At 34.9% G+C, this 13,755-nt stretch overlaps 2 protein-coding genes across 3 annotated transcripts in view; both read left to right on the top strand.

Annotated features, from left to right (window-relative positions):
* The first annotated feature begins 2,042 nt into the window (after positions 1-2,042).
* Positions 2,043-7,352, top strand: LOC132097294 (cAMP-specific 3',5'-cyclic phosphodiesterase 4D). The gene is made up of 2 exons (XM_059502924.1): positions 2,043-2,130; positions 7,116-7,352. Exons 1-2 carry the CDS (start codon positions 2,089-2,091, stop codon positions 7,350-7,352), a joined length of 279 nt encoding a protein of 92 aa, XP_059358907.1. The 5' UTR covers positions 2,043-2,088.
* Positions 7,353-10,271: 2,919 nt separating this feature from the next.
* Positions 10,272-13,755, top strand: part of LOC132097925 (cAMP-specific 3',5'-cyclic phosphodiesterase 4D-like) — a 105,695-nt gene continuing 102,211 nt past the window's right edge. For both annotated transcript variants that reach the window (XM_059503934.1, XM_059503927.1), the window contains exon 1: positions 10,272-10,977. In XM_059503934.1, coding sequence (XP_059359917.1) covers positions 10,700-10,977 — 278 coding nt within the window. In that variant the 5' untranslated portion in view covers positions 10,272-10,699. The remainder of the gene's footprint in view (positions 10,978-13,755) is intronic.

The following is a 13,755-nucleotide window of genomic DNA, read 5'->3' as shown; positions in this document are numbered from 1 at the left end:
TCAATAACCTCAGCAGAAACACAGATGGCAAGGCAATATGGGAATAACTGACATTTAAAGATGCTGTAATGGCAATGCTGATATACAAAGGTTAATATATGACCATACTGTGTTAAATGTTACATATGAAGCCCTCTGGTTTCCTGTTGATGGTTATCTTTGTATACGTTAGATTTGTAATTGCATGTATGACGTGGCTTTTGCCTTTGCAGTGTAAACATATACAGTAGCATACAAATATCATTCTTCCTTGCAGAAAGCAAAAGGAAAATAACTTGCCATACAACAACATGCCAAATGCATGAATTAAAGGTTATTTATTTTATAGAGGACACCACGGGTTTTGCGTGATCATATCAACTAAAAGTGCTTGATGGATTTCTTTGGAGAAATTTGTTGTGCTTCCCATGGAAACTATTCTATAAACAATAATTGACATATGCCCATTTTAGCCTGTGACCCTCATAAATATTTGACTGGGGAAATAATTGTCTGAGAGAAAGTTTACATTTTCAGCAGTTACTGAGACATGAGGCCCTCTTTATAAAAAACTGTATTTTCCACTGTAAATAGTACAATGTCAAGGGAGCTGTAGTAGTTTTGTGACTAAAATTTCTACAGGAAAATCAAACAGGAGTTCAGAAATATTACATATTTACAAGTATAAGTTCTGAAGTATATATGTTCTATTCTGTTAATCACATTTCTAGTAATATAAGGTTTATATCAAAAATTTTCTGCAGATTTTTATCTAACTTAACACATATGGGAAATGAATTAATTCTGCACCAATATAGCCACTAGATGGTGATAGAGACTTCAGGTTATGAAGATTATTTGGGGGAAAATGTCATTTCTTTGACATTTCATTGTCTTCCTTAGACATTTCATGTTGCACAGCTATTTACAATATGAATAGGGAAATGCTCTGTAAGAAAATATTGTTTATATCATTCTTTCCAAATTTTGTTTTAGTGTGTAGTTTGTTTTCCTTTTCCCAAGTTTAGCTTATCACATTTTGTATATTTGTGCTAAATCTGTTGATTTCAGCTTCAGCTTGAACTTAAAACAATTTTTTCCCCTTCCTCTGTACTCTGTTTGGTTTGTGAGCACAACAAGGCTAAACACTCTCTGGTTTAAAAGGTCCTTTTGATTTTTATTATCCCAGTTGCCTTTATGATATAACACTACACTCTTAGGAAAAAAGTTTCAAAAAAAGGCGGTTTTAAAGGTGATAAAGGAATATTTTGGGGTTCTGTTTTAAAAAGAATCTAAAGAAACTTTTCTCATTATATTATATTTATATATTCCACCTTTTGTGCAATGGAAAGGTGCCACTGATGCACTCAATGAGAATATATATATATAAGTTTTCTTCAGATCAGCAGAACTGCGCCTGTATCAAAAGACTTGCCTACCCAAATAATATAATGCATTGGCATGAATAATCACCCACCCTTATAAAGGAAATATTGTGTTTAAAAATACCTCACAGTTAAGAATCTCATTTTACGGTTATACAATTCTGTATGTATATGCCTTTTTTTAAACCAAGGATGCCTAGAAGAAATTCTTGAAATGCTAACTTCAAGTTTTAAGATTATTCAAAGCAGGAAGCATCTGTCAAAGATTCAGTTTGGTTTTTCTTGTTGTGACTTTGTAGAACTGGCCAACTTCAAATAGGACAGAGCTTGTTCTGCCTCATGAATAATTTATGGAGCTCTAATTTAAGAAATGTACACAATAATTCCAAGGTCAAATACATAGAATGATTGTCCTAAATGTAAAGAGAAAAGTGGCACATTGCACTCTATACTTTTGAAAACAATATCATTTCTTTTTCATGCAAAGCTAGCTCTTGAACTGTTGGTTCCTAGATTATCAGCTTGTCCCCAAGGACCACAGACTCACTGATGAAAAGAAAAGTGCATTTATTCAAATGCAATTTCTGATGCCAGAACTGCACAATATGTTTTTGTATGCTGGTAGTAGTCTCATGATTTGTGTTATGACAAACCACCTTTGATTTGTTCTAGGACTTTCTACGTTCTGAGTCTGGAACCTCAACTTTTATCTGGGGGACAAACGATGCAAGAGAATGCCTGCAGCGAAGAAAGTCAATTGGAGAGCGTGAGTGCACTGAAATCATTCATGCCATTCACATGCACAGACAATTAAAATCAATACGTGTAACTTTTATTGATCACACTGGACATTTTACAAGCAGTGAGTAGTTATTGGAGTCGGTTAAGAGGTTTATTTATCATCATTGGGCACCAACAGACAGAGCAGCTAGCTCTGGTTAAAAGTCAGAACAGATGGTACAGGTTTAAATGATATTTCACAAAGATGTTTTCACTTTATAAATGAAGGGAACAAAGGGAATGTTGCTGCTTTCACCTGTGATATAAAGTATATTGTCACTTGAAACCCTGCCTACAGAAGGGATTGTGACTGTTGTTACAAAAAAGCATTACCTTGGAAATCGGTTGCCCTAAATGGGTTATTTACTAGTACTTACAAACAGTTTTGTGGCAGTGATTAATGATCTGAGCTGTAAACCAGTGGTGGTCCAAAACTGAAGCCCCAGAGGCAGTGACCCATGAACTGGAGTATTGCAGAGTTCCTCAACTATCAACTCTAGTGTCCTTGTGCAGCACTTAAAAGTGCAATTTTTGCATATATTCTTCTATATGAGGAATGTGCATATGTGTTGCTGTCCAAATGTTTGAGGTCAGTAAGATATTTATTTATAAATGGATACTTTTATTTAGAAAGTATGTATTAAATTGATGTTTCATAATGTAAAAAAAAAATCTGTATCACAGTTTCCACAAATAAGCAGCACAACCGCAGCACAACCGTTTTCAATATAAATAATAATAAAAGTGTTTTGAACACTAAATCAGCATGATAGAATAATTTCTGAGGGTTCGTGTGACACTGAAGTCTGGAGTAATGATGCTGAAAATTCAGCTTTGCATCACAGAAATAAATTACATTTTAAAATATATTAAAATAATAATAGAAAAGCTGTTTTAAATTGTAATTATTCTTCATTATATCAATGTTTTTATTGTTGATCAAGTAAATGTCTTTCAAAACATAACACAAATCCAGGGTTGCCAGGTTTTCACAACAAAACCCACCCATTTGCTACTCAAAACTAACCCAAAACTAGCCCAATGGCTTTTCGAAGGGATCCCTCATTAAAAATCAAATCCCCTTCCCCTCGTAAAAATCACATTTTAAGGGCTTAATAATCTAGTTATTAAGGTCGATTAAACCAGTGTACAAATATTTTCAGTGTAATATACATTTACATTTACATTTATTCACTTTTATCCAAAGCGACTTACAAATGAGGACAGTGGAAGCAATCAAAAACAACAAAAAGAGCAATGATATATAAGTGCCATAACAAGTCTCAGTTAGCTTAACACATACACGTAGCATAGGCTTTTAAATAATATAATAAATAAAAAGAAAACAGATAGAATAGAAAAAGAATAGAGCAAGCTAGTGTTAGAGGTCTTTATCTATCTATCTATCTATCTATCTATCTATCTATCTATCTATCTATCTATCTATCTATCTATCTATCTATCTATATATATACATAATTGCATAATAAATTAAAAGAAAATAGAATACAAAAAGATTAGAAAGGTAGTTAGACTTTTTTAAAGAATAGAATTAGAATAGTGAGTGCTACAGTTAGAGGGTCAAATAAAGATGGAAGAGATGTGTTTTAAGCCGATTCTTGAAGATGGCTAAGGACTCAGCTGCTCAGATTGAGTTGGGGAGGTCATTCCACCAGGAGGGAACATTTAATTTAAAAGTCCGTAAAATGACTTGTGCTTCTTTGGGATGGCACAATCAAGTGATGTTCACTTGCAGAACACAAGCTTCTAGAGGGCACATAAGTCTGGAGTAATGCATTTAGGTAAATGGGTGCAGAGCCAGTGGTAGTTTTGTAGCCCAACATCAATACCTTGAATTTTATGCGAGCAGCTATTGGTAACCAGTGCGAATTGACAAACAGAGGTGTGGCGTGTATTCTTTTTTGGCTCATTAAAAATGTATCTTGCTGACGCGTTCTGGATTAATTGTAAAGGTTTGATAGAATTGGCTGAAAGACCTGCCAAGAGAGCAATGCAATAGTCCAGCCTTGACAGAACAAGAGATCGAACAAGGAGTTGTGTAACATGTTCCGAAAGAAAGGGCCTGATCTTCTTGATGATAGATAGCAATATAATTTGTATAAAACAAGATGGTAAATTATTATTATTATTTTTTTTAAAATATGTTAATATAATGTGGTGTAACAAAGGTCTCCAGGGAGCTGCTATAGTGCTACTAGTATAGCATTTTCTTTCACTTACTCAAAACAAGTAAAATATTTTACTTACTCTTTTTTTTTTTAAATGTATGTAATTAACTCTAATAAACAACCAGTATACTAGGTAATATGCATGTTAATAAGCAATGAATTAATAGTGTGAATTGGTCCTTAAAATAAAGTATTACCCAGTACACTATAATATTTTAGACCAAGATATTTTTGTATTGCGTAGTGGCAAGTATTTCAAGTGGCTGCTATTTAGCAGTTCGTGAGAACATAAAACAAAGCGTATTTTATTTCTACCCTGGGAGGCCTTTAGTCTTACTGCCTGTATGTAAGTTATTAAACTGAAATATGTCTCTTAAATATATCATTACAGACAAGGAGGTAGATGAAGTGTCGTCCTTTATAAGAAGATTAATGAATTGAGATTTGTCATTGACCTGCTGTCATTTAGCTCCAGGCGACATGATAAGAAACTGCCATCACTTGTCATCACCTGTGTAACCCGCGTTACTGCTCACATCACAAAAGCCCCGGGGCAAGAACTTCATATCACTCTGATTCACTTCAGGACTCTGTGATATCTGAAATGTTTTAATGACGTTTTAATGTCAGAAGAGCCATTATGTTTGAGTTTGAGTTGATTTAATTTTTAAATCATCCTTTGTTCTGTCTTTATCATCATTAATATATTTCATTAAATGAGCAGTTTATTGTTCCTTAGTGTTGGAATGACTAATTAAACATCCAAGTGATTTACCTTCCCTAAAATTCATATGAACACTTTCAGATACCTGACGACTGAATCCCTGAGCAGTTCTGAACATGTATTTCAATCCACAGTAAAAGAAGAAAGAATAAAATCTGCTTTGAAGCCTGCTAGTTAAATATCATCAAATCTCACTTGATAAAGCACCTCGTCTGGGTGCCGGTCTTTACCCATGTGACACCTTAATCGTTCCTTTCTGAAATCACATTTCCAATATTTCAAACGCAGTGGAGCTCTACAAAGCATCAGTGATGATAATTAAAATGTTTATATATTCAACGCCTCTGTGAAAACACTGGTAATTGGATCAGAGGTTTGCGTATTTACTCACTTATTTATTTATGAGTTTGCTGATGGTTTGAATATTTCATTCAGGCAATAAGATTGGGGTGTTCCCCCCGAAAGAGAGCGTGTTTCTTTGCAGGTAATGTGTTTTTCACGGGATGTGACTACAGCCATTAGAGTAGAAATATGAGACATTGTTTACTGCTTTCACTTTGAGTCGAAATAAATTTATTTTCACATTTGGGCAGTTATAATTTAGATTAGTTTTTTAGTTAATATCTGATTTATCAAAGCTAAAACAGTCTGTTAAAAAGATGCAATTTAATATATAATGTTTGTGTTTTTATATATATATATAATGAAGAGGTATGCTTTCTATGAAGAGGTAAATTAATTGTTCCTGGAGGCCAGAACTATTTTAAACACTTCCATTCACATGGGATACCTTGTTTTGGCTTGCAGCACTATCTGAGGGAACACAATTAAGTAATTAATAATGTATGAGGTGATAAGTTTGAATGTAAACCTCCTGAGAGATGTTTCTGTACATGGAAAATGTCAATGTTAGAAAAGAAGTAAATACCCTGTAGACCTGTCTTTGAGCACAGGTACCGAGTCATTTTCCCTTCAGTCAAATATCTGAATGTTTTTTTCTACAAATTATGAAATAATGTATCTTTCAGGGTAATTGAACTGTTTTTCATTGCATTTAGGGGTTGGTGCCCTGGGAAAATCAGTGGGGAGCCTTTTTGTGTAAATCAATGGTGATTTGTGTTTTCGACTTTGCCCTGAGGCTGTTTGAAGAGAGCTGTTCTCTCTGTATCAAATCGATATCTCCTTGTTGTGTCCAGAGGGAGTGAGGGTTCTCTCATGTGTCTTCAGAGCATTTTGTCAAAAGAAGAGAGGACTTATAATCGCAACAAACAGGAATGATAAATGGATGGATGGATATTTGTCACATGATTCTTTAGAAATCACTTTAATATGCTGATTTGGTGCTCAAGGAACATTTCTTAATATTTTGCAGCTATTTTGTGTGACATTTGTTTTTTTATAAGATTTAATAAATATGTATGTATTTATTTATTTAAAAAATGATTCTTTAGAAATCATTTTATATGCTGATTTGGTGCTCAAGTAACATTTCTTACTATGTTTACATTTTAAAATAGTAGTTGTTGCTGCTTTTTGTGGGAGAAAATTGTCTTGTGAGAAATTGTTTTTAAGATTTTTTAAAATATTTATTTATTTAATTTATTTTGGCTTTTTTATTTTTATACATTTTAGTTTGAAATAAGATGTTGCCATTCCTGTGATTTCAATGTTAATTCAGTATTTTATATATTTTCGAATGTGTAAAAAGGTTAATGGAATACCGGTGACTCATTCATTATAAAATTCAGAGGAAATGGTTCATTTAGTTTTTATGAATCAATTCACTTGTTTTAATGTTAATAATTTTAGTATAAGGCTAAAAATCACACTTAAAACATATTAAATAACAAATAGGTAATTTTTCTAAAGCATACATAGAATCTGCACTTAAGTTCTTGAGTCTGAAGGTTCATCTGAGGACTGGTTCATTTTCACACCTTACCAGTTCATATAGCTGTACTTAAATGAGTGGACTATTTTTGTAAAAGTCTCATATATTCTCTGAAAACTTTAAAGAGTTTGGGGAAATGACTCTTAATGAAACTGTCACCTTCTCAGGTCTCAGATTGTTCCCCAGACTTCCCAGACTCATGTCCACTGTCCTGCATGGAGCCCTTTGCGGTCCGCAGGCTTTCCTGCCGAACCGTCCAGCTGCCCCCTTTGGCCTTCAGGCTGGCTGAGCAGTACTACTGTGAGAGAAAACCAGAGACTGAGACGGCCCAGCCTCGACCCACCAGCCTCCCCTTGAGAGCAACTCCACTCATTGCCATCACCTCCGCAGATACAAGCAGGTAAACAGCTGGGCTGTATGTTATATTCTTATTATTGCCAGTGATTGTTTTTGTTTCGTTTAACAGAAACAAAGAATGTATATATTTGCTATGAGTCAATATTATCAACTTTTTAGCCGGAATTAAAAGCCAATTTTGACTTTTACTTTCAAATGTAATTATCATGGGTCAAAGAACCCAAAAACAAGAGAATTAGTTTTAGTCAAAGGCAGTGATGCACTTGGATAATTCTGATTGCTAGGCTATACAGTAGCCTAAATGTTTATATTGTGTCATCATTTTAGCAAGCACATTTTATTGCATGCATGTAAAAGATCAGAAAACCTCCACTACTTTTACTGAAGAAAATAATTGGTGACCCAAGTGAACCGAGGTAAACAAATGTTCTTAAAATCAACATGATCATGAACTGCTGGTGGATACTGTTTGCACAGATTGTAAATAGCGTTACTGTTTGCACTAAGAGTAAATATCAACAAACATCATGTAGTTTATACTAAATTCAAATAGTGGTAAATGCTATACAAACAGTGTAAACGAAGTGAAATGCTATTTGTACAAGGTAAATTGTCTGAGCATTGGATCACAAACTTGAAGGTAGCCTCTGCGAACACATTTAATGTAAACAAACAGTCAAATTATTAACAGGCTGAATGGAAAAATTGACATTTTTAGTTTGAATGAATAGTTGAATTTGCTCACCCTCAGGCCATCGAAGTATAGATGAGTTTGCTTGTTCATCAAAACAGATTTGGAGAAATTTACATCATGCACTACATAATTTGCTTACCAATGGATCCTCTGTAGTGAATGGGTGCCGTCAGAACGAGAATCCAAATAGCTGGTAAAAGCATCACAATAATCCACATTACTCCAGTCAATCAACATTTTGTGAAGCAAAAAGCTGCATGTTTTTTTAAACAAGTTTTTAATTTCAGATCGTTGCTTCTTGCCTCCATCCATAAAATTGCTTTCTCCAGTGAAGACAAGAGGTTAATCAATGGACTGGAGTTGTGTTTTTGGGTGTTCTTTGTGATGTTTTTATCAGCTGTTTGAACTCTTATTCCGATGGCACCCATTCACAGCAGAGGACCTATTGGTGAGCAAGTGATGTAACCTGATATTCTTGAGTCAGCAGATCTTATTTTTCTTGAAAAATGTGCACAGAATACACCACTTTATCTGTCTATCTCAGCTAAATATATGTCTAGTTGCATTTATTTCCATTGCTTTAGATTACACATGACAAATATATACACTTTTTATTGTAGGTCTTTGGATTTTACATGGCTTTGTAGCCTCATGATGTTTGATAAAACATGGTGGACCAGTTCAGTGGTCCAAAGAATGATTACAGTCCAACCAAAGACAACTCAATTATAGCAAGCAACTTTCTCATAATTAGCATCTACAGCAAAAGATGATTGACAGTCATGTCAGCTAGAGACAGAATCTGTCAATCAAGTGCACAGTGATACGCAACATCAGTTCCACATAGGATTTATATGCATGAGGCTTGTTTTTCCCATCTGATTATGGTTAATCATTATTTCAATACCCCAGGAGGCCTCAGTCTTCAACTGTGAGGACTGGAGACTTGATGTTAAGAACACTTTGCATTAAACATAAGCAAAATTGCAATAATCCATACACAAATTAAGATTTTGCCTTACATTTCAGAAACTGTTGCTGAAACTCACTAGTATGAACTATTGTTTTAATTGTGTTACACAGCCCAATGTTCAGTTGCATCTTCTGCTCTGAATAAGCCTTGCGTTTTGATTGTGTGTATGCATCATTTCCCTGTTTTATGCCAGGCTGTAATTCACAAGGTCATGCTCCCCTATTTACAATTCAGTGAATATTATAATATGCCGACTCCACTGGATAAATTGTCTCAATTCGTCTTTCCCCCGTTGGCTCTAATGGAAAGAGCGCTTTATCTGACACCTCTCTATTACACACACTTATCTTTGAATTGCCTTTCTGTCAATGCTATGTCAGATGCAGGACAGTCATTCGAACAGCGCTTTGGTTTTAGTGCCTAAACTGAGGGTTGATTCACATTGTATTTGATTGAAAATCTATCTTAGATAAAAGAGAGAAGGGGTAAAGAACAGATTTGCTGTCAAAAGTAATTTCATGCTTATAACTTCAGCATTCTGTGTGGTTGTTTAGTGATTATCGTTCGCTCAGGTTGAACTGACACCTAAAGGATGCTGTCAGTATTGCTCAGCTCATGTGAAGAAACCTGTCAGGATGCTTAAAGTCACTGTACACAAACGGTACTAAATGGGAACAATTCTAAAATATAATTATGTAGGCTATAGGAAAATTTTGAAATATAATTGTAATCTATATTAAGGAAAATTTAGTCCCTTTTCTTCGCATTCCCAGGTTTCTCAGAAGTGGAAATTATCATTGGGTAGACTTCTAGCTGTGAATAAGAAACTACATAAAATATATTTTTAATGCATTCCCATTTGCTCAAATAGCAAAAGAAAATCGCCACAGTAGTATTTTCATGACTTTCAAAATGAGGAAAAAATAGAGAGAGATTGATAACTGCAGTCAGAAGAGAGAACATTGTACAATTTACTGTCACTTCCAGATCTTCTGTATTAGAAACGCTTTCACAGCAGAGTTAAATATTTACTACATTTTTGCAAAGGAAATCAATACAGGTAGACCTATAACATTATAAATGTACATAATTTTTTTTATTTTATAAAATATTTAAGTGTAGATTTTTTCTTAGCCATCTTACTGATTCGGCACAAACAAATAAGTTTTGTTTCTTAAAGTTGTTCCTGCATTGTGCGAAGAGCATTAGGCTCCTCCCCCTGGTCTGTCAGTCAACCTGTGCAGAATAAACATTGATCGCCTCCCAGCATCCCTTCTTTGTGAAGTGGAGAGGAGAGCACACGGATGTTTTATCCGTCCAGGCGAGGCGCGAGACAGGGATGCTGGATATTGTTGCATGGACCTCGAAGATTTGCTAGTTTATTTGGAAACCAATTTGACCTGACAAGCGTTTATTGTCCGAAGTTTTGTGTTTTATTATGGACATTGCGATAGAAGCGAGTGATGATGTCCAAAGACGATGAACTATTGGACAGAATGGGTCAATCCAGTATAGTAAACATCAAAATTGACTTTTCGGTTTATATTCATGTATATATTTTATGTGGTATATTATCGCTTTATTGTAAATAGCACTAATGGTGAACTTCACACTACGCTTTCTTACGGATGTTTTCCAAGTTTCGGACATTTCGCGCCAAAGCTATTTGCAATCTCACAAAAATATCGTGGTTTGACAAATTTTAACGAGTCGATTTAACTGCAAGAATGGACGCCGGGAGCGAGGTGTCAACTTTGGTTTCTCCTGGTACCGATGGAAATGCGCCAAAACATCTGTGGAGGCAACAGAGCCCGGTTCCTCTTCAGATCCAGAACTCTTTCGGCCCGCGCAAGAACTACCGGGTGAGACAGAGAGGCTTTTCCGACACGGAGAAGTACCTGAATCCCAGGACCATGGACCGGAGCTATGCCGTGGACACCGGAAAGCGTCCCGGTTTGAAGAAGTCCAGAATGTCATGGCCATCATCCTTTCAAGGACTTAAACGGTGAGAGTATGCTTTTGGCTATAATGTCCAAGTAAAAAAGCCGGGGTTTTTCTATTAGTTAGGTAAAAGTCAATACTTTGTATACATTAAACGTGTTTTATGCAGTATATTATTATTTAACTTTTCATTTCAATTAGTTTGCATATATTTACATTTTTATAGCCTAGTAATTTATGCATTAATAGACCATAATATATTACAATGTGGAATTTATTAGGCTATTTGTTTTATATGCAAAGGAGCATGTACATATTTTTGTCAGATAAAGAATAAAAATAAAACATTTTGGTTCATTATGGAGCAGAGAAAGATTGCAAGCCTACATACCAATTAGCCAGCTTTTCTCGGTACATGACATTTTGATTTAATTGAGCCTTAATGTTTATAAAAAGAATATAAATATAAATGTTTGAATATCTTAAACTTTAAATTGTTAGTTTTTGCAAACTAGTACAAGAAAAACCATAAATAGGATGCCATCTGGAGATGCATCACAGAAGTCATACAAGTACAAGATATGTGTTTCACGCTGTGCAATGCATTGTGAGAACAGGTAAACTCAAACTCTTCTCTTTTAGCTGTGATTTTTTTTTCACTCATTTTTGTTTTCAGTCTGGACAGGAAAGTGTCTGGTGCTGGAATCTTCCAAGTTGGAACACAGATGGATTGCAAAATCCTGACACTGACACAGATGTGGGTCAGAATAATATATAAATAGGTTTAAGTGTCCTGTAGTTAAAGTGCAAACTGGTTATCAAATAGCCAAGCAAAAAGGTAATCATAATCAATATTTTTAATTAGCCCAGACTCAGAACAAGAGGCATAGCTTCTACTGATGAGTTTGTGCACAAGTACTTTTCATGTCTATTGCTCTCTGGAGAGCCCTCTGGAGAACTGCTGTCCTTCACGTCTCCCCCTTCATTCACCAAATGAGGAATGAGACTGTTTACACCCATCACTGACTAATTCATTGCAAGCTGAACACCAAACGTTCACATCCAGTCCCTGATGGTCTAGTACTTGGTTTAAAGAGACCAACGGTTCAAATGTTCCCTGAAGAAAAGTGAGTGTTTATCAGAGAACCTAAGTTACAGGCAGAAATATGCAGATAACCTTGAATCAAGCTAATAATTGACCATTAGTCACATATTTGATACCTTTCATTCAGAGCAATAAAAAGTTTCCTTACCTCCTATATTTTTCCCTCACATTGGCATTAAGTGGTAAATGTAAATGTCACATCTTTCACCTTGACAGACGTTGGAGATTTTACTGTTTTCTGTCCTTACTCCTTAAGGATTCCCCCTCCTTCCTCTCTCAACCTCATAACATAATGTATGCAAAAACAAATCAATTTTTTTGTCTTAAAATTAAGCACCTCTGATTTATGATGTCAGTGTTCAGTATAAACGGAAGAAAAACGAGTCCTGCTTTCTATCATTATGCCGATAATTGCTTCTATAGTCCATTTAAATCCATTTTCTCATTACCGAAGATGGATTTCCTATGAGACTCGCGGAGGGGGTGAAATTCAACCCCACACATTTAGACCACGACCAGACTGTATGACTCACTTTTGTGAATGTTATCACAATTTTAATATCCAAGGCCATTGCGAGTTCGAGTTTTCCTTGCTGAGAAAATTGGTCTCAGTGTTTGTGGAATGAAGTTCACTGACTTAACATGGGGAGCTTCAAGCTAATGTTTTGTGTAGTTATGTACGTTTTCAGCTGCATGGATAAAAATAGCAACACCTAGGGTTTATGCTTTTTTTTATAATTTTATATATGACCGTTTTTACAAAAAAAAGTATATATATATATATATATATATATATATATATATATATATATATATATATATAAAAAATAATTACAAAAATAACAAGAACAAAAAAAAAAGAGATCGCACCTACCCCTAGGCACCAGATACATTGAAAAATATACACCTTAAACGAAGACATACGTAATCAAACAAAACATTAAAGATGGAGTGAAGGAATAAAACCATGAAGCTATCAATTCAACCCTTAAAAAGATACCTAAGGAAAGGGGCCCCAGATTTGATCAAATTATTATTATCTAGCATTAATAGAGCAGATATGAATTAGTTTCAGTCCCTCTTATGACTAGGATTTTAGACTAAAACTTTCATTGCAGTTACCTTTTTACAATGCTTTTTAATGGCATTGATCTCTTTTACAATGCCATTTCTATGCTCCTTGATGTAGTATGCTGTAAAATGGATTGTAAAACAGTGCTTTGGTTGTTTTGACATGTTTGAAGGACTATGTGGGATGATGTTTTTGTAAATTATGACTGAACCTTTCTGTTTTTTGACGCTTTTGTGCATTGTCTCGAGGAACTGGTTAAAAGGATCCAATATCTGTGCACCATGCACATGTGTCGGCTGATCCCAAGAGCTTATTGTCGCACTGGTCCCTGGAAACACCTGAGATGTGAATGTGTTTGCTGCGAAGCTGTATTTGAGTGTTGTTACATTAGACCTCTCGGTTCGAAGAGTTCATCATGATGGATGGCTTTATTAACAGAGAGATCAGTAAGTTGTGATGCTTAAGATCTTGTCTGATTAGCTAATGATTGGGGACCGTAAAGATAGTAGAATCATGGTGGGATGAACCCATATGCACTGCGTTGTGCATTGCAATGTGTTTCATGTGTTATTATCATTTTTTTTATTTAATTTGACATGTTAATTTTAAAGTGTTTTTTTTTTTAATCCTGTTTTTTAATTGACATCTTTATAGTGCAGATATTC

Source organism: Carassius carassius, chromosome 21, assembly GCF_963082965.1.
Source record: "Carassius carassius chromosome 21, fCarCar2.1, whole genome shotgun sequence".
Taxonomy (NCBI): domain Eukaryota; kingdom Metazoa; phylum Chordata; class Actinopteri; order Cypriniformes; family Cyprinidae; genus Carassius; species Carassius carassius.
The sequence above is the reverse complement of the archived record's forward strand: the minus strand, read 5'-3'. Positions and strand labels throughout refer to the sequence as shown.